This window comes from Leucopleurus acutus, assembly GCF_964270905.1.
Source record: "Leucopleurus acutus genome assembly, chromosome: 15".
Lineage (NCBI taxonomy): Eukaryota > Metazoa > Chordata > Mammalia > Artiodactyla > Delphinidae > Leucopleurus > Leucopleurus acutus.
In genome coordinates, this window is record NC_139157.1 from 41,562,292 (window position 1) to 41,588,471 (window position 26,180).

The following is a 26,180-nucleotide window of genomic DNA, read 5'->3' on the forward strand; positions in this document are numbered from 1 at the left end:
CAGAACTTGAGTTGACTCTTGAAGACTGAAAGAAATTAAATTAGAAAAAAGAGAAGAGTATTTCAGTATAGTTGACAAGGGGAGGCTCACATGTTGCTTCCCTCTCCCTTTTCATCACCAGTTATACAGAATCCCACCATGGACTGGTCCTTTTCATGATCATTTCCTGGAGCAAAGTGCTAACAGCGTGACTTATTTTCTTTGGGGATCCCATCTCTTGGGATTATCTCTTTTCCTTCCACGTACTTATTAGTAAGATGAAGAGGGAATGCATGCAGACATGCTCTGGGAAGGTCTGCAACCTGTGGGCTCGACCAGCTCTGTTCCAGGCACTCTGGCAAATGGACTTCTCTCCAGCTGGTTGGTGTCTTTTTCCATAGTGCCCCTTCCAGTCTTTTCTGGCATCAGTGTGGTAGACAGGTATGACCCTGAGGGAAGGGAATAGGAAGCCACCCAACTTTCTTGGTTTATAGGCTACCTTTAAGATTAAAAGTGTAAATAAAAGGAGTCCTCCACAGGGATGTGTGTTAGCCCATTTAGGGACATAACGTGGAATTTGGAATTAGGTTTATTAAAAAAGAGAGAGACACCGTGAATAAGTATTTATTTTCCTCTGTGCACACGTTTTCCTGTGGCCCTTGTAGGAGAAGGGTAATTGTGGCAAGACAGGTAGAATCTTGCCGTCTCTCAACCTTTTTTCTTTTGGTATGACCACATCTCAGTCACGCTGAAGAAAATAGATACAGTAGACCTAGCCGAGTGTATGGACAGGGGACTGGGTGTGGAAGACAAAGCCCTGTATGGAGGGAGTGAAGCCCCTGCAGTGGGGTAGCTCCAGTGTGTATTCTGCCTTCTGCCAGTGTAGCTGCAGGCTTAGCAGGCGACAGCCTAGATTTAGCAGCAGGATTTGGAGTTACCAGGATCTGTGGAGAGCCAGGTAGTTTGTCTCAGTTGCCTCAGTCTGCATAAACAAGTTCTCTACAAAAAGGACAACACTTCCTCATCTTAATTGCAAAAGTATTTGGTGCTGGGACTTCCCTGGTGGAGCGGTGGTTGGGAATCCGCCTGCCAGTTCAGGGGACGCGGGTTCAGGCCCTGGTCCGGGAAGATCCCACATGCCAGGGAGCAGCTAAGCCCGTGTGCCACAACTACTGAGCCTGCGCTCTAGAGCCTGTGAGCCACAACTACTGAGCTTGTGCTCTGCAACAAGAGAAGCCCCCGCTCTCCACAACTAGAGAAAGCCCACGTGCAGCAATGAAGACCCAACACAACGATAGATAGATAGATAGGTAGGTAGGTAGGTAGGTAGGTAGATAGATAGATAGATAGATAGATGATAGATAGGTAGTATTTGGTGCTGGACTTCATTTCTGAAGCCAAAGTAAGATCATATTAAAATATGCGAAGTTCCAGGACGCTGATTTTTAGCCTCTGGATTTTTGCTGGAGTGTATAATATTTACTTTTTTTTTTACTTCAGAAGAAAGTAGGCACATCTCTAAGCCTTAAGTTGTGAATATTACTGTTGGACCGCGGGGCTATGTGGAGGACATCAAGGAACATATGAGAGTGGGAGTGTTACTATAAAAGGAGTATGTTGTCATTGGAATTAAGGTGGGGAAATCTCAATGGAATCATTAAAACCCAAGGACAAAAATGAAAATAAAGACCTGTACTCAGAACACTCTGGCTCTAGGAATCTGGCTTGCTTGGAGGCAGAGGGAAAATTAGGCAATGAGTAAAACTACAACATTTGATAGGTGAGCACAAAAGTACTAATTGGATTTTGTAAGGAGACCACTTGGGAGTGAAAAGAATCAGCTTTAAAAACAGACCATAATGGAATTAGAAAAGGAAATTTCTAAATTTAAAATATACCAGACTTTAGGCAGTTGAAAGAGGCCTTTGGGAAGACGTAGGGCCTAGAACTTCCACTCATGCAAAGCCTCCTTCATCTCTAGGCCTCCAGTGCAGGGCAGAGACTTACCATGAGGCTTTTCTCCTGATCCCACCACAGTCCCCAGGAAGCTAGACTGGGCCGTAGGAAAACTCCATTCTCATAGACCAGGTAGCCTCCTTTGTCTCTTTCCTCCTCACTGTTTCATTTCTAGGAAAACATTCTTAATTTTGAATGCTTTAAAAACCTACTCAAAAAGTCTTCAAGTACAGATTTTAAGATTGGGCTATGTAAATTTGCTAAATAAATCTATGAGTACAAAAACAGTGCATGAAGTTTTAGTATTTAATATTTACCATAGCCAATATTATCTGCATAGAAAAAAATGTCAATCCAAATGAAAGAATTAACTTCAATTAGAAAGTAACATGGTTTACTGAATTCTTCTCCCTTTTTCTTTAAAACAATGCAGGTAATATATGCTTTGAACACTAAAAATGATGAGCACGAATCTGCAATTCAAGCCCTCAAAGATGCTCATGAAGAAGAAATCCAACAAATTCTTGCAGAAACAAGAGAAAAAATATTGCAGTATAAAAGCAGAGTATCAGAGGAGTTAGACCTTAAGAGAAAGATTCAAGTTTTAGAAGCATCATTAGAAGATCACATAAAAATGAAGCAGCAGGCTTTGACAGAATTTGAGGCTTATAAGCACAGAGTTGAGGACATGCAACTTTGTGCAGAAGCCCAGCATGTCCAACGCATAGTAACCATGTCTAGAGAGGTTGAAGAGATCAGAAGGAAATTTGAGGAAAGATTACGGAGTTTTGGACAAGTCCAAGTACAGTTTGAAAAAGACAAACGGTTGGCATTGGAAGATTTGCGAACTGCTCACAGACGGGAGATCCAAGAGCTGCTGAAGTCACAGCAGGATCACAGTGCCTCAGTTAGTAAAGGACAGGAGAAAGCGGAGGAGCTGCACAGAGTGGAGGTGGAGGCCTTAAACAAGACACTGGAGGAGCTAAGGCTCGAGCGGAAAAAGCTAATTGAGGATTATGAAGGCAAGTTGCGTAAAGCTCAGTCCTTTTATGAACATGAGCTGGATACTTTGAAAAGGTCACAGCTTTTTACAGCAGAAAGCCTCCAGGCTAGCAAAGAAAAGGAGGCAGATCTTAGAAAAGAATTTCAGGGACAAGAAGCAATTTTACGAAAAACCATAGGAAAATTAAAGACAGAGTTACAGATGGTACAGGATGAAGCTGGAAGTCTTCATGACAAATGCCAGAAGCTTCAGATAGCACTTGTTACAGCAGAGAACAGTGTTCAGGTGAGTAAAGAATATTACATTCAACACATGGATTTTTTTTCCACTTTTCTCTTTTTCTTTTCGATTAGACCACTTTACCTTTTTTTTTCCATTTTGCTTTTTTTCTACTTTTCTTTTGTGAGAAAATCAGTGAAAAGGTAATCTTTATTACCCTGTAGCTGTTATTTCCTACAACAGTTTCAGATATGAAAGGCCCAAAAAGATAAGCTTAAAACATTATTGATTGTTTATGAAAGGATCTTTAAAAAACATGTTAATATTTTCCCAGTGATTTGGGAAGTTTAAAATATTGGTCTTTAATTATGTTTTTTTTCCTTTTCCTCCATTAATGATGGGGTCTGCACATCAGTTGATGTCCAGACACTGAACAGAAAATTAAGATTGCTTTATAAATAGGGGTATGGCACAAGTCTAAAAAAAAAGCCAAAAAGTCTCTCTGGCAAGTTTTTGTTTCTTGGCATAGAAAATTTCATAGGTGTGTTTTTAATATCTGCGCAGCATTTAAATATATTAGAAAGGGTCGAATAGCCTTTCATGATTGGGTCATATGACTTATGAAGATAACAAGTTATGTGTCACTGATACAGATTCAAAACTAGGTATTGTTAAGTGTGACTTTTGAATAAGAGAAAGTTGCTGCTCGTAGTTTAAATGAATTTTTTAGCTTAGCATCATTCTTGCGTATTAATAATGGCTATTTGATTTTTCTTAGGTTCTTCAAAAACAGCTTGATGATGCCAAGGAGGGAGAAATGGCCTTATTAAGCAGGCACAAGGAAGTGGAAAGTGAGCTAGCAGCAGCCAGAGAACGTTTACAGCAGCAAGCTTCAGATCTTGTCCTCAAAGCTAGTATGTCTGACCGCAGTTCTTGGTGTATTCCTCAGCTAAAACCAACACTTAAATGTTAATTCGAGACAGAATTAGCCTTTTCTTCTCATATTTTAAAATTATTTAGATTCTAAACATGTTAAAGTGTTCTGTTATCTTGTTAATCAATCATGAGATAAGCAAATGATAACTTATTTTTAGGAATATATTTATAGGTTTTAGCACCAATGTCAGTCACTAAAAGAAAAACACTCTAAGAGGCTTTGTCCTTTAAAAACATGTCCTTTTAAAACAAAAATATTTGAAAATACTTAAATTAGCAGAACTATATTTAAATTACAACAGCCTCATTTCATTTGGCTTATTAATGAGGATCATGTTACGTACTAAAGCTGGGTTGCCCGTCCTGACGTGGCTGACATGCTCACTTCGAAGCCCTCCCTAGAGGAGGGGGGTGGCCTGTATCGATCTGGAGTGACATTTCGCTGGGGTGTTTGGTGAGCCAGGGGAGGCCTTTGAATGAGTTCTGTGAGGATGTCATGTGATTGACTGGCTCATTGGTGAATCCCAGATTACCCTCCCCCTGAAGCAGAAGCTTTTCGACTTTAATGTGTACGAAAATCACCTGGACAGCTCGTGCGACCACAGACGCTAGGCCCCAGCCCCAGAGTTTCTGACGCAGTAGGGGTCTGGGGCGAGCTTCACTTGTGACCGGTGCTCCCAGGCGCTGCTGGTCCAGGGCGCTTTGAGAACCGCTGTCCTAACGCATATGCCTTCTGAGCATATTTTCTCATATTCACTTCCCATCTCTCTGTCTCTGTTCATACCACCCCCGCACACTTTTGTCTTTTTGCTGTTGTCATTTTAGGTTTTCATAGCCTTGCTGTCCTTCTCTGTCTCTTGCTCTGCCTCAGTTCTTTATCTGGTCTGTTGTCTACAACAAATTTAGTTTCAGCCAAACTGCTGCCTGCTGTCTTTCCTTGCTGCATACAGATTTCTTCCTCTTTATGTTAGAATTTGGAAAAAAAGAGATTAGAAAAGAATAAGTTACTCATTTTAGTGCCATCGTGCTACTCAGTGCATCTTCTCTTACTTTGCTTTACTCCCAGGACTTTTATATGTACCCTGAGGAGTTGTTTCTACCTCAACCTGTAGAGCTTGAAATCTTCAGAAATGATTGGAATGGTCCTAGGTGCAGGGAGCAACATCAGTGATGTGAAAATGGACTGCTTTCTAGTTTAAGTAATTCTACTTGGATAATAAGTATTCCCATGGTAAATATTTCTATTGCATACAGTGAGGAAACCAAAGAACTATTTGTACATGCAGACCATTTACTTTACTTTCATATTAAGTACATTGTGTCATTAACTATAAACTGTTTTATACCACAATGTAACAGATTTTAAATTGGGGCTTTCTTTTGGGGGGGTAGGTCATATTGGAATGCTTCAAGCAACTCAAATGACCCAGGAGGTTACAATTAAAGATCTAGAATCAGAAAAATCAAAGGCCAATGAGAGATTATCTCAGCTTGAAGAAGAAAGAGCTTTTTTGCAAAGCAAAACCCAGAGTCTGAATGAAGAGCAGAAGCAGCAGATTTTGGAACTGGAGAAGGTAAAGAATGATGGAGAACTCCACCCCCCGCCCCCCATGAAAGAAAAGAAAGAAAAGTTCAGTTTTCCTCTTTTTCAGATTTTATTTAGAGTGTTTACTTCTATTTCATAGTAACAGTCTATGTCTTAACTCTAGGAATTTTTTGTTTTTATTTTGAGGAGAAAAGGTATTGATATAAAGCTGGGCTATCCCATATTGTGTATATGTTCAGAATATTGCTGATAACAATTTATAACGTAAGAACTTAGGACATTTCAACCTATTTCAAGCCAGAAGCTGAATGAACTCTTACTTCAGTGGGATGTACATTACGGTTAATCGTATTTATTTTTTTGTTGATGAAACGTATCATTGTGTATACACCTAGGAAATGTCTGTTAAACTGAAAAGGATGACCAAAATCAAGCCCTGAAAATTCATATACCAACATACTTAATTTCTAAATGAAATAAATAAGACATATGATGTGTAGGGTAATTGCTGAATATTTATTCCAGTTTTTCACATATCTACAATACCAGGTGAGGGTTTGGGACACTCTTCCTCCTTCTCTCAGCAGCCAAGTGTATTGAAAAGTGTCTGTTCTCCTCGCCCTGGTTTGCCTCCCACTCACTCCTTACCTCTTGTGGGCTGGTTTCTCCTGCCACCACTCCACAGGCTCGACATTGGCCTCAGCCTCCAGTGACGTCCTGGCTGCTGGACTGGGGGGATCTTGTCTTCCTGGGATACTGACTCCTCTGATTTACAGCATCTCTCACACTTTCCTCCTGTCTCCCAGGCCCTGCAGTCCTAGGCCCTGAGTCTGTGAGCTTCCCTCTTCTCTCTGTGGCCTTACCTTTTTTTTTTTTAAATTTTTATTTAATTTTTTAATTAAATTTTTATCTAATTTTTTTAAAAAAGTTTTTATTGGGGTATAGTTGATTTACAATGCTGTGTTAGTTTCAGGTGTACAACACAGTGAATCTGTTATACATATACATATATCAGTCTTTTTTAGAGTCTTTTCTGTGTCCTTACCTTTAATGTTCCTCTTGCATTCTCATCTCATTCCACAAGCTCATCCATTCCAGTAACATCCACTGTCATGTGGTCAGTGATATCTCCCTAAGCCATTAGTCTAGGCCAGATCTTTTCCCTGAACTTGAGTCCTGTGTATCTAACTCCCAGTAGATAACTCCCACTGCAGACAGATATCTGTTTCTCACAGATGTGTCAAATCAACCTGCCTAGAACTTTCTCCCCTCAAAATACTATATTTCCTTTACTCCTTTTTTCAACCAGTAGCACTATAGTCTGTCTAGTTTGGTAAATCAGAAACCTGGGATTCGTTCTTGATTACTGTTTCATTAACCCCCTTATCGGTTCCCAAGTCCTGTCAGCTCTGCACTCTCCCTGCCTTCCATCAGCTCACTATCCTACTGCCAAGATGATTGTGTTTTTAAAAATGTCAGTCACTGAAGACATTCTGCCTGTGGACAGCAGCTTTAGCCCATGCCCAAGAGTTCCTGCCCACCCTTCCTGATGGCCTCTCTCTTCCTCAGCACCCCTCCCCTTCTTTCTCCTTCCTGCTTCTCTGGTTGAGCCCTGACTGGTACAGTTTTATAGGTAAAAGCTATGATCTATGATGAGGGGGACTTCGTGTCTGAGCTGTGAAACAAAAAGACCTGGGGGTGATGTTGGTAAAAGAACCTTAGAAGTGTTGTATTCAAGTAGGGGCTCTGGTTTCTGGTGACCCCAAGTCAGGGAGAGCTAGCAGAGGGATTGGGATCCAGTTCTAGAACACTGCTCTGAGCCCTGAGCCCCCAGTACCCCCATCCCTGTAGGGGAGGCTTGAAGGGAAGAGCTGACACCCAGTCGGCCCAGGCAAGAAAGAAGAAGCTGGGAGTTTCTGTTTCCTCTGTCTACACCTTCTGGCTTTGAAAGGAAAGAAAGTCCAGTGCCTTACATTCAAGAATCTTCCCTAGGGCTTTTCCCCCTCATTGGGCCTTGGGAATAATGATAATCTCTTTATTATGTAAAATAATTGCTAACAACTATAAAATATTTACAGTAGGCTGGGTATATTGCTAAACATTTGGGGGCACATTATCTCATCTTCAGCAACCCTGTAAAATAGGTTCTTCCTTATTGTTCCCATCTCACAGATGGAGAAACTGAGGCCTATAGACGTTATGCACGCATGGTACCCCCAGTCACATGGCTAATAAGTGGCAGAGCTGGAACTTGAACCCAGGTCTGTGAGACTCCAAAACCCATGTTCTCCACCTCTGCAGTGTGCTGCCTCCTATGACGTGAGGACCTTTTATTTCCACCTGGGTAGTTCTAGGGACCTGCAGACTGAGCCAGGCAGGCAGGTGCTGTAGAGGCCAGACAGCAGGATCGCTCTGCCCATCCAGGAGGAATTAATGATCCAGATGAGGTGTGTCTGTCTTCCAAGAGTCTTACAGAGCATCCAGGTCGGGGGGATCTGCTCCAGCCCCTAAAGAGATTTAAAACATCTTTCAACCTCATTTTCTTGAAGTTTTACTTTCTCGTCTTCCTCTTTTGTAACACCACATAAGTTCTTCAAAGAGTAGCCTTCATTCAGTACCTCCATGTCCTCCTTTTGGCCTGGCTTGCCCTCTCCTGCTCTGTTGTACTGGGTCCTAAGGCATCAGTGGGAACACAACCAGCACACCCAAAAACTGTACGCATTTTCTCAGCAGCACTCACAGCTCTTGGCCGCCCCCGCCCACCCTTTGTCTCTGTGACGCTCTCCTCCTTCCCAATGGCTCGTGCGCCTCCTTCACTGGCTCCCCTTCCTCCTCCTGCTCCCGAAATTCAGATACTTCCCAAAGTTCTTCCTGTCTTTGTTTCCTTTCTACTTTCTCCCCTTGACAAGTTGTCTTGGTTTGCTGGGCCTGCTATAACAAAACGCCACAGCCTGGGTGGCTTAAACAACAAACATTAAAAATAAGTAACTTGGGCTTCCCTGGTGGCGCAGTGGTTGAGAGTCCACCTGCCGATGCAGGGGACGCGGGTTTGTGCCCCAGTCCGGGAAGATCCCACATGCCGCGGAGTGGCTGGGCCCATGAGCCATGGCCGCTGGGCCTGCACGTCTGGAGCCTGTGCTCCGCAACGGGAGAGGCCACAAGTGAGAGGCCCGCGTACCGCAAAAAAAAGTAAATAAAAATAAATAAGTAACTAAAAATTAAAAAAAAAAATTTTTTAATGTCAGTTTCAGTGATTTCTCATTGCCGTCAGAATAGAATCCAGAGGCCTTAGCATAAAAGACCCCTGGTCATCATTTGACCCTGCCTGCTTCGGAGCCTCATCCCTCTCCACCCTAGCCTTGAATCCTGTGTTGTAGCCACACTGCTCAGCTGCATGGGTTTCCATCTCGCTAACTTCACTGCCTGGTAAACTGCTTCTCAGCTTTCAAAATGCTGGAAATGGTTATGAATGCAGGCTTTTGACATCAGATCTAGGTTTGAAATTTTCTCATCTCTTGTTTCCTGGTGGGCTTGTGAGAATTAAATGAGAGAATGTGTCATCATCAGCTCAGATGTTTTCTCTTCTGGAAAGCCTTCCCTGATCGATCAATCTCACTCTGTCTCTCTCTTTCTCTCTCTCTCTCTCTTTCTTTGTCTCTCACACACATCACATTGTTTCCCACCCCATCCAGGTTAGGTTCCTTTCCTATATACTCTCACAACATACGATGCATGCTCCTTTCAAAGAACTTAAAAAATTATACTGCCACACTCTTTTGACTTTTTTCATCATTAGACTGTTCATGCTTAAAAGGCATATAATTGGCACACAATAAAATTGTATTGAATAGTATCATTTGAGTGGGTAAATTGGTAAGCCATTTTGTGTACAACTTTGACATATAGGAAGCCTTTTTCTCTTAAGCCTGCAGATGTGCTGACTCGCACTTGGTTCTAACCTAATAATAGTGTATTTTATCATTTGCTTTAAAATTACTCATTTTGCCTGTGCCAGCCTGTCATTTTCTGAGAACACCCAATGGTGTATTCTCATGTACCATATCTAAATCCTGTGGCACTCAGTTCATCCAAGTTTATTTACTGGGTATTCAAAATACTAATAGCAGTAATGAAAAAAGCAGATGCCAATTATTGATCTTTATTTTTGTTCAATTTTAGAAAGTAAATGAGGCAAAGAAAACTCAGCAAGAATATTATGAGATGGAGCTAAACAACCTGCAAAATAGACTGGAAGGAGAGGTGGCCCAGTTAAATGAGGCCCATTCTAAGACTTTGGAAGAAATAGCTTGGAAGCACCATATGGCAATTGAGGCTGTCCACAGTAATGCGATTAGGGATAAGAAAAAACTGCAAATGGTGAGTAAAAATTCAGCTTAGCATTGCATTGTAAATTGGTGGGCTTTCTATAACGATCTAGCTGCTGTCTTGTAATTACTCTGTAAATCTCGGTTCAAAGAGTAACATACATAAAAGTTTTTATAGGGGATGTAGTTTATTAAATTGATATGAGGCATTTCTACTTGGTGTAAGCCGTAATAGAAACACTTGCTTGATCTTGAGACAGCAACATTGGTGTCCTCCTCAGGAAGCCTCACTAGTTGAAGCACTTATTCTCCTGTAGACAGTTTCCTTCCCTGGGAAAATGATCTGTTTTGTTTTGGTTTTGCCCTCAAATAAGTAATCAGCTCGCTAATAGTAATGCATGGCAGACGGTAATTATATAGTAGAGAAAGCAAGGTATCTGACAGATTGGGGCCTTACACTGAGCTCTTAGCTTACTAGCTGCTTATTCTTGGGTCCAAAAGCTGTGCCTGAGGCTCTCTGCATTTGACAGACGCAGATAAGATCCATCTTGTGATATCCCTGTGAGGGTTAAGTGAGGCAAAATGTAAAAACCCAGACATGTCTGGGCATATAGTGGTAAATAAGTGTTAGTATTTCTTACCGTGTGTGCCAGACACTGCCGTGATGTTTTACGTTTATTTTTTCATTTAATCCTTGTAACACTGCTTTTGGTTTCATTGCTGTACCCATTTTACTGAAGAGGAGGTGGAGGCACAGAGGGGTTAAATACTTGCTCAAGCGCATGCAACTAGTAAGAATCAGTCAGACCTCGAATTCAGGTCTCAGGTATCAAACCCTGAGGCATTTAGCCACCACATTGTGTAGGCATGTATTAATGATGCTTGTTAGGTGTTTATATAATAGCACTTGACAGTTTACTGAAAGCTTTCTTGGATATTCCTTATTGTTTGTGTCTTGGAGATTAATGACATTTTTATTCTGTGGGTGGTGAAATAGGTTTAATAAACCTAAATGATTTACTCAGAGCCACAAACCTAGTAAATAGAAGAGGTAGCACGTGAATTGAGATCTTCTGCCTCTATATTTCTTCCTTTTCTGACAACCAGTTGGAAAAAATAACACCTAAAGTTAATTAAAACTTCAAAATAAAACTTCCGTTTAGAATGTCTATCTAAACATACTGTTATATGTTTATATAACTAAAGACAAAACTTGATGATATGTTATTTCTCAAAGTTGTGGTTGTCCTTTTTTCTGTGCCAGCTCACTATTCCAGAACCAATCAGTACAGCTTTAATTGATTAGTTAATTAATTAAGCGTGTGCGTGCTTACCGACTCTGGGTATATGTATCGAGTGTTCGAGGTTTTATAGTAAAGGATTTAGCAGTAACTGTGGCTTCAGTAATCTTTCCTGTAGCTATTTTTTGTTATTCTTTTTCATTTCTACATTCTCTTTTCACCTTAACCTCCTCCTCTCTTACTGGAATATTTAAATTGCAGGTGCCTTTTGCCTCTCGTTATTCCTCTGTATTAAGTTCTAAGTGCTGGAATCAAGGCATCTTTCATCAATACAATTTTTACCTCATTACTACTCTTCTAATCATCCCTTCACCCATTCATTTCAATTTCTGAGCTACCTGAAAATCTACTTTCATCCATTTGCATTTCTTACAAACTTTCATTAAAGCATGGTTGCCATAAGGCAGATGACATGGATTTCCTGTATGTGAACATAGTCAAAACCTCTTAGGATAGCCTCATCTTTACCCTTGTCTTTTCTCAGAATAACTTATCACTTGCTGCTTCATTCCTTTCTTGCCCAGCTAGTTCATGTCTGAGCCTAAGCTAAAACCAGCCTCCTTCCAAATAGTCTTTCTCCTATGTCAAATTATCTTTTAAAGAACATTTAGCTAAAAGTGACTTCACTATTCCTTATTATTTAGCTACCAAAAAGGATGTGAATATACAGAGAATCCATGCAGAAAAGAGATAACATAGCAGGCCTGAAACTGCCATCCTTAGAAAACATGGTGCAAGGTTGGCCCTTGGCTGGTGTCTAGAACTTGAATTTCGGGAGGGTTCCCACCATTCCCTGATAAGAATGGCTCCCGGTGCCTAAACTGTTTATGCAAACAATATGGTTTATCCTGAACATGTACTTTCCTTCCTGGAGTCTCGAATTTTGGAACATGCTAAACTGGCCAGCCCCCAGTAAGAAACATGGCACTAAGTCACTCATGAGCTCTCTCTTTTTTCCCCAAGTATGTTTATTTGGGAAATGAAGTTAATCATCATGAAAGTAGATACCTAACCACCTTGGCTGTACTGACAAAGTTCTGTACCATTTTTATAGACACAAAGGCAATTTTACAAATCCATCCTAAGTGTAAGGATATCATTTAGGGTTAAGGTAAATTTATAAAATAATAATTATAATAATGTATTTGTTATATTTCTCATATTTAGTTATTTACCAATATCTGATTCTATGGAAGTTTTTTTTTTCTTTTTAATTTTTATTGGAGTATAGTTACTTTAGAGTGTTGTGTTAGTTCCCTCATGAGCTTTCCTAGTGGACATTTCACATGTGTTGTCCCAGCTTGCGGGAGAGTTCTGTGTGAGAGGACTCTTAGAAGCTTGAGGCTGGCTTCCTGCAGACTTTGCCCCATGTGCCTTTTCTCTTTGCTGATTGTGCTTTGTATCCTTTTGCTGTAATACAAATAGCTGTGAGTACAACTAAATGCTGAGTGCTGTGAGACATCCCAGCAAATCATCAAACCTGGAGTTTGTCTTGGGGACACCCAACATAGAACCCTATTTATTACTGTTCTCACCTTACACCGTAGAAATACTGAACACCTGTAACATACCTTGTTCTTTGCTACCTCCATGGTTTTTGCACATGCTTTTTCTTCTGCCTAGAATGTTATATCTCCCTCTTGCTTCACCACCTTTTCTTACTGGTACACCCCAAACTATGCTTAGGAATTGCTTTCTCTGTGGAAGTTTCACACCAAGCCAGCACTTATCAGTTCCCTATTCATATACTCCAGTACTCCTTATTACATCTAATTTTAATCACATATTCTTTAATGAGCCTATTAAGGGCAGGGACTGTGTCTTTTTGCCTTTGTATCCCAAGTAGTTAGTAGCATGTCTGGCAAATAGTAGGTGTTCTTCAGTAAGTATCAATTTTAGTAGTATTGCTCTTTAGATACCTTAATTTCTTAGTTGTTAATCATTGACCACATTCCAGTGCTAGACCACTGAGTTCCAGAAGTGTTACTAAATTTTGTATTTTTGTGTAAATATAAAAGAATTATGAATCCAAGAGATAGTTACAATTTTTTCTCATCTCACCAAATTATCATTTATATCACACATTTCTTTTTTTTTGACTTCAGGTTGATCTAGACTAGTCAGATATTCTTACCATTTAAAAAATGACTTAACCACTGCATCATAAGTGATTCAGAATGATAGAGTCTAAGCCCCTAGGATTAATTAGATTCACCATTAACTCTGATACTAATAATTAAGTATAAGACTAACTTGAAGAGCAAGGCATCAAAATATAAAACAGAGCAGTCTTTTTCTTGGAGTCTTCGAAGTATACAATATTTGCAATTTTGTTAATTTCTAAAAAATTTCTTTTTCTAAGGAATTGGAGGCACAACATAAAAAGGAAAAGCTAAACCTGGAAGATGATAAAAATCAGCTTCAACAAGAGCTAGAAAACCTGAAGGAAGAACTGGAAGACAAGCTGAATTCAGCCAATCAACAGGCAAGAGTTCTTTAGGCCAATCATTCACCTATGTTATATCTCATTGATAGTACCTTATCTGGTAACATTGTATAAGTAGATGAGCCTCAATGAAGGTAACATATCTGGAGTAAAAATAATCAAAAACTTTCTTTAATGCTGAAATTTTCATAGTGACATTGATTATATCTCACCAGGTAAAAATTTACTACAAAAAATGTTGGACCAAGATGCTTTTGTGGGGAAAAGCAAAACAAGGGAGAATATCCCGTTACACGAAAGAAAACAGAAGAGTTTTTTCTACCCTTTTGCAAAACATTGACTTTGTATTCTCTACCCTGGATCTTTAGGTAGTGACATCTAAAATAATTTTTAAATTCTATATGAAAATAGTATTGTTTAGCTTGGAAAAGAAAAGACTAAGAATAGAATAGAATAAAATGTTATAAATCAAAAAGTTGTGAATAGAAGAAATGTAAAGACAGTTGAAAAGCTATAATATTGCTTGTTCCATCCCTTGCTGTCCTGTGTCCTGGTTCATCTGCGTCCTAGAACAGCCCCCCTACTGTCCTCTTTTCCTTCCTTTCCAGCTCATCCTTCATGGGGCTCGTAGACTGGTCTTCCTAAAACAAGTTCTTGTCTTGATGTGTCTCATCTTGTCAGCTGTTCCTACCTCACTAGCCTCATCTTTCCCAACAGTCTTTAAGTCCTGCTTTCTCATCAGTCTGCTTCTGCTCACAGAAACCACACCAAAACACATGAGTGCCCCTGAGCAGGCTAATGATTTGCACTCAGTATTCTTTAATTATCTTTAAACATTTATCCAGAGAAGGTACCAAGCACGACATTTGGATATAATAGAGAATTAATGTTGTTACTGGTATTAGCTCAGTCTCTCTTCGATTGCCCAAGATCATCCACTGCATACCTCTCTCGCGGTCTGTGATCCTTGTGGTTATGGTGTCCTGCTGTCATTAGAAGGTGGTTTAGTGACCATCTGTGTTTCTCATGCATGTGTCCTGGAGTTCTACTCTCAATTCCAAGTGGTTTCAGCATTCCTCCAACCTACATATTATAATCTCACTGAGACGAGTTCTAATTAATATGTAATTGATTTTGCTTCTAGATACATTCCCAATTATGTTTTAGCACCTTGGCAATATTTTGGTGCTGCTTTAGAGTGGCTCCCAAGAATCTGCCTGACTCATCCCTCTGTATGTATCTGCCTTCCCTTCACGCTGGGACATTTTCTTTCTTGTCCTACTTTGCTGGCTAGGATCTCCAGAGACAGTAAGCATTCTTGTTTTGTTTCTTGCTCTTAAAGTGAAGGGCGTCAACATTTCACAGTTAATTATGATGCTTCTCTGAAGCTTTATTTTGTAAATGCTCTTTATCAGGTTTAGAAAATTCTCTTGTAATTCTAGTTTCCTAATTCAAAAAAAAAATTACAAATTGATGTTGATCTTTCTGCATCTATTGGGAACATACTCATTTTTCTTTAACTTGTTAATGTGGTACCTTACATTAATCAGTTTTATAATTTTAAATCAACTTCGGAGTTCTAGAATAAGTCCTAGTTAGTCATGACAGATTATATATATCTTTTTTATATAATACTAGATCCAGTTTTGAAATATTGATTTTAGGATTTTTAAGCCTAGGCTTAAATAAGATGGCTTCGTACTTTTCCTTCTTTATACCATCCTTTTCTGGTTTTGGAATCAAGGTTATATCAAGCCTCATAAAATGAAGTGGGATTTATATCCTTTTCTGTTCTCTGGAAAAGCTGTGTGAGATTGAAATGCTTTTGTAACCTTAACTGCATTGTGGTTCATGTGAAAACAATTTTTGAAACTTGTTAAGGCCTAGCATTGTGACCTCACACATAAAAGAAGTTTAATGTTCTGAGTGCATCCACTCATTTAATGCAATGTAGTCTGCATTCTGGTTCATTAAATCAAGATTTTAAGCTATTTTCTTCAAATATTCTGTATTCTTTTCAATTTTTATCTTCTTGATCTATCAGTTTCTAAACACTGATACTATGATGGTGTATTTGCTTATTTCTTCTTACATTCTATCAATTTTTGCTTTGTATATTTAGAGGCTTTGTTACATGCATACAAATATAAAATTGTTTTAGCTACTTAACGAATCATACTTTTTGGCTTAGTCTGTGTTATCTGATATTGTATAAGCTGTCTGGTATATCTTTTTTCATCCCCTGACTCTGTTTTTCTGCATCCTATGTTTACGTGTGCCTCTTGCCCAACACATATAGCTGCATTTTAAAAAATACCTCGTCAGAAGTTTTGCCTTTTAAATAAAAATTTTATTCCACTTACATTTATTGGATGGAAAATAGATACATCTGTGGAAAGACAGGAGGAAAGAATTAGGGGGGTAGTTCATAAAAACGGAAAGTGATTGTTTTAGAAAAAATTAAGGAATGTACTATCTTCATTAAGTTGGTAGATCTTGATACCCTTCCGAGTGAAATAGCCTCAAAATGTAAGTAGTTCAACTGTGGATCTAGATGATAAATTCATAAATGCCAGAATCATAATAGTATATTAAGGGAAGCTAGTGAGTTTAAAATCTCAGGTGGAGGATAACCCTGTTATCCTATGAAATGTTATTTTGGGATCACCTTTGAAGATAAAATAGTAGGCTGAATCATCAATAATTCTGACCATTATGGTCTTTTAAAATGTACTTATAACATTTAAGTTGTAGATTTTCTTCTGGAAATAAGCTTTTTAAGTGGATATATATTTTTTCAATATTTTGTTAAAATGAAAAGCATTTGGATTTGTTTATTATAAGATGTTCTATCACAGTTGTTATGCTGCCTGACACATGGTAGGAGATCAGTAAATATTTGACATCAATTGTAGTAATATTTTTTGGATCTGTCTCCTAAGGTAAGAGAAATAAAATCAAAAATAAACAAATGGGACCTAATTAAATGTAAAAGCTTTTGCACAGCAAAGGAGACCATCGACAAAAGAAAAGACAACCTACCGAATGAGAGGAAATGTTTGCAAAAGACATGACCAGTAAGGGGTTAATATCCAAAATATATAATCAGCTTATACAACTCAATATTGAAAAATAAACAACCCAATCAAAAAATGAGCAGAAGACGTAAGTAGTCATCCATATGTCTACTTTGGAAAAATGTCTAACAGGCATATGAAAAGATCTGCAACATCACTAATTATTAGACAATGCAAATCAAAAACAACAATGCCACGTCACCTCTTACCTGTCAGAATGGCTACTATCAAAAAGTCTACAAATAACAAATGTGGAGAAGAGGGATGTAGAGAAAACGGAACCCTCCTACACTGTTGGGGGGTATGTAAATTGGTGCAGCCAAGATGGAAAACAGTATGGACGTTCATCAAAAGACTAAAAATAGAAGTACCATGATTCAGCAATTCCACTCCTGGGTAAATATCCAAAGAGAACAAAAACATTAATTCAAAAAGATACATGCACCCCTCTGTTCATAGCAGCTCTATTTACAATAGCGAAGATATGGAAGCAACCTACGTGCCCATCAACAGGTGAATGGATAAAGAAGATGTGGTATATATTGGATTGGCCAAAAGGTTCATTCGGTTTTTTCCACAAGATGGCTCTAGTAGCCCTTAGTTGTCTTTAACGTCATTTGAAACAATTTTGTTAGATTGTATGTGACAGCTGTCATATCAATGTGCATTTAAAAAAAGACTTACCAAAATTGGCTAATTTTTATATAGCCATCTTAATATTGAAGATGGAAGAAAAGAAAGCAACATTTTCAGCATATTACGCTTTATTATTTCAAGAAAGGTAAAAACGCAAGCGAAACACAAAATAATATTTGTGGGACTTCCCTGGTGGTGCAGTGGTTAAGAATCTGCCTGCCAATGTAGGGGACAAGGCGGGTTCAATCCCTGGTCCAGGATGATCCCACATGCCATGGAGCAACTAAGCCTGTGCAGCACAACTACTGAGCCTGCGCTCTAGAGCCTGCGGGACGCAACTACTGAGCCCATGCACCACAACTGCTGAAGCCTGTGTGCCCAGAGACCATGCTTCACAACAAAAGAAGCCACCGCAATGAGAAGCTTGTGCACCACAATGAAGAGTAAGCCCCCGCTCACTGCAACTAGAGAAAGCCTGCACGCAGCAACGAAGACGCAGTGCAGCCAAAAAAAGAAATAAGATTTGTGCAGTGTATGGAGAAGGTGCTGTGACTGATCGAACATGTCAGAAGTGGTTTGCGAAGTTTCGTGCTGGAGATTGCTCACTGGATGATGCTCCACGGTTGGGTAGACCAGTTGACATTGATAGCGATCAAATTGAGACATTAGCTGAGAACAATCAACGTTATACCACGTGGGAGATAGCCCACATACTCAAAATATCCAAATCAAGCATTGAAAATCATTTGCACCAGCTTGGTTATGTTCATTACTTTGACGTTTGGGTTCCATATAAGTTAAGCAAAAAAAAAACCTTCTTGACCATATTTCCGCATGCTATTCTCTACTTAAACGTAATGAAAATGTTCCGTTTTTAAAATAAATTGTGACAGGCGATGAAAAGTGGACACTGTACAATAATGTGGAACGGAAGAGATCATGAGGCAAGCGAAATGAACCACCACCAACCACGCCAAAGGCCAGTCTTCATCCAAAGAAGGTGATGTTATGTATATGGTGGGATTGGAAGGGAGTCCTATATTATGAGCTCCGTTCGGAAAACCAAACGATTAATTCCAACAAATACTGCTCCCAATTAGACCAACTGAATGCAGCACTCGACGAAAAGCATCCAGAATTAGTCAACAGAAAACACATAATCTTCCATCAGGGTAACACAAGACCACGTGTTTGTTTGATGACCAGGCAAAAACTGTTACAGCTTGGCTGGGAAGTTCTGATTCATCTGCTGTATTCACCAGACGTTGTACCTTTGGATTTCCATTCATTTCGGTCTTTACAAAATTCTCTTAATAGAAAAAATTTCAATTCCTTGGAAGACTGTAAAAGGCACCTGGAACAGTTCTTTGCTCAAAAAGATTAAAAGGTTCGGGAAGATGGAATTATGAAATTGCCTGAAAAATGGCAGAAGGTAGTGGAACAAAAGGGTGAATACATTGTTCAATAAAGTTCTTGGTGAAAATGAAAAATGTGTCTTTTATTTTTACTTAAAAGCTGAAGGCACTTTTTGGCCAACCCAATATGTATATAATGGAATATTACTCAGCCATAAAAAAGGATGAAATTTTGCCATTTGCAACAAGGGATGGCCACAGAGAGTATTGTGCTTAGTGAAGTAAGTCAGATAGAGAAAGACAAATACTCTTTATGTTAATGCTTATATGTGAAATCTAAAAAAGGAAAACAAACAAATGTATATAAGAAAACAGAAACAGACTCACAGATATAGAAAACAAACTAGTGGTTACCAGTTGGGACGGGGAGTGGGGAGGGGTTAGATGGGGTATGGGATTAAGAGGTACACTCTACTATGTATAAAATAAGCTACAAGGATATATTGTACAGCATGGAGAAATATAGCCATTATTTTGTAATAACTTTAAAATGGAGTACGATCTATAAAAATATTGAATCACTATGCTGTGTACCTGAAACTAATATAATATTGGAAATCAACTATATGTCAATAAAATAAAAAATAAAAAAATTTTAAAATAAAATAAAATTTATAGGACTTGATATGGTGAGTGGTAGAAAGTGACTCAGGTATCTAGCTTAGGTATTTGGACAGATAATAATGCCACTGTTGGAAGATAGGAATCTGTACTTCCTGTAGAGGAAAAATACATTGGATGGCAACACATCGAGTTGTTTGTCTATGCTGACTTTGTGGTGATTGTGAGACATCTAGGCTGGAACTAAGTAAAGTGTGCAGGCTTGGAGCTAAAGATCGGGCAGTTCTGGAAGCCATTTAAGTAGAAGAGCTTACCCAAGGAAGGGTAGCTAATGAGAAGATTGCTGGTAACAAGAAGTGCACCAATATTGAATTAACAGAGCCGGGAAAAGCGATTGAAAAGGAGAAATCAAAAGCATGAGAACAAGGATTAGTGGTTATCAGAAAAGCATGAAAGCAGACACTTGCAAGAGGGTGGAAGTGTCAGTGTCAGACAGTGATTAGGATCAGACTGTGAGGCCTGAAAATGTTATGCAACCAAGAGTTCTCTGAGGACTTACCTGTAATGTCAGTAGAATAGTAGGATAGAGGCCAGAGTTAATAGGTTTAATCTGAATCATAGTGGATGACAATGCTTTTTTAAGACTGTATGTAAATGGAAGAGAAGAGGAGAATGAAGTTAGATTCTTTCTTCAACCTTGTACCAAAAAAGTTCCAGGTGGGCTAAGCATTGAAATGTAATATTAAATCATGAATATAAATATAAATAAAATACAAAACTCAAGTGACAAAATACAAGGACAAAGAAGGCTTTTTGAAATATGATGGCAGTGTCATGAATTAAAAACACAGAATATTTGTACAGATACCAAAACACACCATAAGCAAAATTATGAGAGGAGAAACTGGGAGGGGTGGAATAGGTGATTGGCAAATTGTGTGAGTATTGATTGGTACCTAATATTTGTATGTTGCTTTCTAGTTAAAGAACCTTTTTCCATATATCCTTGAACTTAATTATCATAGTAACTCTGTGAGGTAGGTATTTTTACTGCTGTTTTATACTGGCAGACCCAGAACTTGAAACTAGATTTTCTCCTAAATTCAGTCCTCTTTAACTCTGTTAACAGTCGCTTTTCTTCCATTCATTCATTCACTGCTGCAGAACACATTCTGCAAGCCAGACCAACACAAAAAGTAGAGAAGATACAAGTAATCTATGTAGACTAGGGAAATGTGACATAAATACAGTGACAGAGAAAATTTTACAGCATTGTAAATGAATATTATTTACAAATATGCTAGTTAATTTTCAAATTTAAGGAAAACTGATGTCTTCCTATGAGAATTTAAATTTCTAAAATGACTCAAAGTAGTTGAACAACCTGGCCAAACCAATTATAGCCATGAAAGAAACTGAATAGTCCAACATGTATCTAGAGAGGCACTAGACCCAGAGGATTTTAATGGATGAATTATACTAAATTTTCAAAAAACAAGTAAATCTTAGCTATGAAAATATTTCAGAGCCCAGAAAAAAATGGAAGCTCCCAGCTCATTTTATGAGGTTGGCATCTCTTTAAAGATACTAACAAGATAAAATGCTACCATCACTGGAATTGTTCAGCATGTGCATATATCTTCATGGAAAGGAGACAGGAAGTTGGGGGCAGGGGATTTCGGGTCAGAGAGGGGATTAAAGAAGGATTTTCAGTTTTCTTTGTGATGTCTGTATTTACAGTGAGAAATACTCAGGTATTATTTTTTAATTACCAGTTGTCATTTCTGTAGAGTTTTGATAAGCTTAGCTGTTTTATAAAAATGAGATTTTTACTTCGTAATATTTTCTTAGATAATTGAAAGTATTTCATTTACTGATTTTATAATAGTTCTCATTACTTGAGGTCTGCTTAATCAACAAATTGTCTACTAGCTCCTAATTTCAAGAGTGTGTGAATTCAACTCTTAACAATTTCAAGACACACATTTTTTATGGAAACATAGAGATCACAACATGTCCTAATTTAAGCTACATTTACCAGTTTATCAATATTGACCTAAATCTGTCGCTTTTATAAATAGATGGAGAACAGGGCTCAAATGAAATATAAGTGATTCAATTTTAGAGAGCAGTTTAAAAAATATTTTTGTCTATATATGTCCATGCCTCTTTATCGCTTTGTCACCGTTTACCCTTCCCCCTCCCCATAGCCTCAACTACCAAACGTAAGGTAGATAGCTAGTGGGAAGCAGCCGCATAGCACAGGGAGATCAGCTCGGTGCTTTGTGACCGCCTGGAGGGGTGGGATAGGGAGGGTGGGAGGGAGGGAGACGCAAGCGGGAAGAGATATGGGAATATATGTATATATATAACTGATTCATTTTGTTGTGAAGCTGAAACTAACATACCATTGTAAAGCAATTATACTCCAATAAAGATGTTAAAAAAAAAAAAAAAAGAAAATAGACCAAAGATATGAGCAGACATTTCATTGAAGAGGATGTACAGAGGGATAAGCACATGAAAAGATGTTTACCATCATTAGCCACTATGGAAATGCAGATTAAAACCACAGTGAGATAAAAAAAAATATATATATATATTTTTGTCTAAAAGATCCTTTTTTCTCAATCTTGGGTATGATCTTTATCTTCAGTTCTTTTTTATAGGTATTTGATTATATGATAGAACCAGGAATTCACAGGAGCTTGAGGTATCCATGTATTTACATGGTTGCCATGACAAAGGGAAATCATAAATATAGAGGTCTTTTCAAAAAACAACAAATGAAGACTATCATGGTTGAGTGCTTCTTCCAAATTCATCAAGAAAGATCCATCAGTAAAATTACATCTAAAGAAAAGACTTTAAGAAAACAAACGTGACTGTTTGCTAGTCGATTACACTGAGGTGTATTAAAAGTACTGTATTTACTTGCAGATTGGCCACCTCCAAGAAATGGTAAGCAAAAGTGAACAAGGTCTTGGCTCTGCAGAAGGACTCATTGCTAGTCTTCAGGACTCCCAGGAAAGACTTCAAAATGAGCTGGACTTGACTAAAGGCAGGCTGAAGGAGACCGAGGATGCTCTATTAAATGCTGAGGTAACGTCATTATCCTGTTATAATCTAAATATCAGCGAGGTAAAAATATAATTTACTTTGCTTAAAGTTTATTACAAATATCACATTTATATATAATTATTATTCGTTTCCTAGGACTGCCATAACAAAGTACTACAAACAAGGTGGCTTAAAACAACAGAAATTTATTCTCTCAGAGTTCTGAAGATTGAAAGTTCAAAATCAAGGTGTTATCAGGGCCATTCTCCCTTTTAAACCTCTAAGAGAGGATCCTTCCTTGTCTTTTCCAGCTCCTGGTAGCCCCAGGCATTCCTTGGCTTGTGGCAGCACAACTTCAATCTTTTCTTTGTCTTTGCATGGCATTTTTCCTGTGTCCTCACATCTTCTTGTAAGGACACCAGTCATACTGGATTACGGGCTTACCCTATTTCAGCGTGGCCCCATCTTACTTAATTGCATCTTTACTGACCCTGTTTCCAAATAGCATCACGTTCTGAGGAACTGGGGTGTTAGGACTTCTACATATCTTTTTGGAAACACAGTTCAATCCGTTTACAGTTAGTACGCACAGTTCTTTTACTGGTAAGAGTTGAACTCTCGTGCATAGCAACTAAGTGATTCTCTGTGACCTACAGATTTTGGAAAAGATTTGTCTTTCCTCTTCAGGGTCATGAAGCAGAGCAAATATTTAGACTGCATTAGAAGGTAGAGAAATGAACCATACAACTAGGGGGACAGTAGCTAGAGATTTATCATTTTTTCTTTCAGAGAGATGGTTTAAGGCGTGGGCTCTGAACTCAGATTGGTTGGGTGTGAATTCTGCCTCTGTCACTTAGTGTGTAACTTTGGGCAAGTTACTTTTTCTCAGTCTTAATTTCTTCATCCACACAATGCAGGAGAGGCAGGGGACGATGATAATGCACGTCACACTGCTGTGGTCATAACTGACTGAGGTAAACCATTACAGCACAGTGCTTGGCAAGATAGTAAGCACTCAGTAAATGCTGCCTTCAAATTTTATTTTTTTAGCTTGGAATTGGATTCAGTTTCATTTCTTTAAGTTCCTTGCTCATACTTACATTGTTCTTCTATCAAATAGTAGAACATAATAAAAAACTTAAGCAAAACCTTATCAACTGTTCATTTTCTGTTCTGGACAAATTTAATTGAGAAAATATAGGTGCAGCATCACAGTTTACCGTAACTGAGTAAGCTTCTTAAGAGCAAGTGTTTTCTTCTTTTCCCACCCCAATAATGTCTAATAAAGTGCTTCGCATTCAGTAAAAGAAATACTCTTTGAGAAATTCTACTCCATTCAACACTGTCTTTGGTGGAAAAAAATAATTCTTAGAGGCAGAGTACTTAGTGAAATGACAGTTGGCTAAGATGGCTGACTTCAGGTTTCAATACTTACGGCTTACTGGCCAGGTCAACAATTTCAGCACTGACTTGCTACTTTCCCGTCAATCTGGATATGCCCCTCAACAATGCTGCAGTGTGCTACTGGCAAGTGGGTGATCCAGAAAGGGTCATTGTGTTAACAGAAGGATGGACCATCATCTCTTCCTTTTCCATTGTACCCTAAGAGCAGCTACACTGCTGGCAGGGATCGATGGTTGCCAGTGTTGTCCAAACAGGTCATATCCAGCCCCAAGCTCCAGAAAACCGCTTGATTTATGCTACTCTACAGAGATTTCATATATATCATAATAACACTAAACCCATGGACCACTGGTTTGAAGTTACAGGATGAAAATAGAAGCCTAAATTTCTCATGATTATTTTAATCACGTCAGTGAGATACAACGATAATGCTTAAGCTTTGTAGATAGCATACTTTTGATATGAATGGGAATGAATTTTAACAGCGTATCTGCCTAGGTAATGTGTGTACAGGTGAAGATAATTGAATTCTTAGATACCTATGATATGGAAAATTTAGTTAAGATTGTTCATTTAATGCTGACTTTAAACTATTAAAATAATTTGCAAACTTTTAAGCCTTAATAAAATATAGTTTGCACAAGGACATTTAAAATATTAAATGGGTACCATGATTTTATTGTCAGAAAATCTGAAGTAATTGTCATAGATAGCACTATCAATTATTGTGCTGTAGAATTTAAAAGTTATAATGCAAGCACTCTGTTATTTGAAATAAGCAACAGTGACTTTGCTTTTGAAGACTAGTCTTCATTGAAAAGTTTTTATTCTTCAGAGTGAGCTAGAACAAGAAAGGCAACAGCATGAAGAAACACTTGCTGCCATGAAAGAAGAGGAGAAACTGAGAGTGGACAAAATGGCCCATGACTTAGAGATAAAATGGACTGAAAACCTTAGGTACATTCTTTACTCAGTAATGTAATCTTACCTATACAGACGTGCAGAAAATGGTTTTCTGTCATATGGCTTATATTGTCTCGTTGTTGAAGCTGTAGTAACAGCATTTTTAATGAATTTTTCCCATGATTAATTGCAGAGAAATTGGAATTCTCTTTTTCTGCTTAAATATAGATTACTTTTTATTTCATTTCCTGGACTATAACATAGGAAGAGTACTCACCTGAAGTCAGAGGACTTATTGCTCTAGTACCTATTCTGCTGTTAATAATTTGATAAATGATCTTGAATAAGTTACCAATTTACTTTATGATCCTTAACTATGAAATAATCACCTCTTATTCTGAGTTGGCTTTTGAGGAGGATTAATTAAATGCTTAGAAAACCTGCAAGCAACTACTGCAGTTATTGAGAGGAATAATTCTCTTCACAAATTAAGTGCATTTGTTCTATTTTAGACAAGAGTGTTCTAAGCTTCGCGAAGAGTTAAGGCTTCAACATGAAGAGGATAAAAAGTCAGCGATGTCTCAACTTTTGCAGTTGAAAGAGCGAGAGAAAAATGCAGCCAGGGATTCATGGCAGAAAAAAGTAGAAGATCTCTTAAACCAGGTAATTAATAGTCTGTAGATTATGGAGGTTCATTTTCCTTGACATTCTCTAGCTACAGAAATAGAAAACATTGTATGTTAATTCACTGTATTTTGTCATTTTTCATAGGGCAAACTTAATTTTTTAAATGTATAAAATCAAGGAGACATGAACTTATGAAACCGTGTGCTAAATAATTATGTTACATCTGCAGTCCTAAATACTGAGAAGCACTTACAGTTTTTTGGTTTAATATTTGAAATGAATGCATTAAAGATTTTAAATGGAAAACTTTTATTTTTTGAAAGTATAACATCTTTTTCCAAGCCATTAGATATCATTTGGGCAGTGGAAGGTAAAATTTATTAGATGTTATTCTGATTTCCTGAACTTACCAGAAATGAGTAATTTACTTTCCCACCAACGGGAAGTTGCCTCTATGCTTTAAAATGACATAAATGAAAGGTGGTTTTCTAAATCTATCTTCTTATGTCAGGCTTGTTATTTCCAGAACATTTATAACTATAATTAAAAGAATTTGCACATTTTCACTCATTTACACAACTTCTAAATTTATGAATTCTTAACAGTCTCCTGCAAAGCCAGTAATTAAATAGGACTGACTGCATGAGTCACCACTTGATAAGCAAGTGCAGAACTTGGACAAGAAGCAGCTCAGCAATTTAGTGCCAGAAATCCACTATTATCTTTCTATTGTGATCATGATGGATTTCAAAATAAACAGGGCAAGCTTTTTGTTAGATTATTTAT

The 26,180-nt window shown here is 38.2% G+C and overlaps 1 protein-coding gene across 3 annotated transcripts in view; it reads left to right on the forward strand.

Moving 5' to 3' along the window:
• Window positions 1–26,180, forward strand: part of FAM184A (family with sequence similarity 184 member A) — a gene marked incomplete at both ends in the record, with an annotated part of 119,209 nt that overhangs the window by 53,138 nt on the left and 39,891 nt on the right. For 2 of the 3 annotated variants that reach the window (XM_082855457.1, XM_082855458.1), the window contains 8 exons: window positions 2,570–3,223; window positions 3,936–4,071; window positions 5,486–5,667; window positions 9,819–10,016; window positions 13,628–13,750; window positions 22,341–22,502; window positions 24,700–24,821; window positions 25,280–25,430. In XM_082855457.1, the coding sequence (XP_082711583.1) occupies window positions 2,570–3,223; window positions 3,936–4,071; window positions 5,486–5,667; window positions 9,819–10,016; window positions 13,628–13,750; window positions 22,341–22,502; window positions 24,700–24,821; window positions 25,280–25,430 (1,728 nt within the window). Of the gene's footprint in view, window positions 1–2,368; window positions 3,224–3,935; window positions 4,072–5,485; window positions 5,668–9,818; window positions 10,017–13,627; window positions 13,751–22,340; window positions 22,503–24,699; window positions 24,822–25,279; window positions 25,431–26,180 lie in introns of those variants that run through there. The other variant, XM_082855456.1, reaches the window with a different exon arrangement.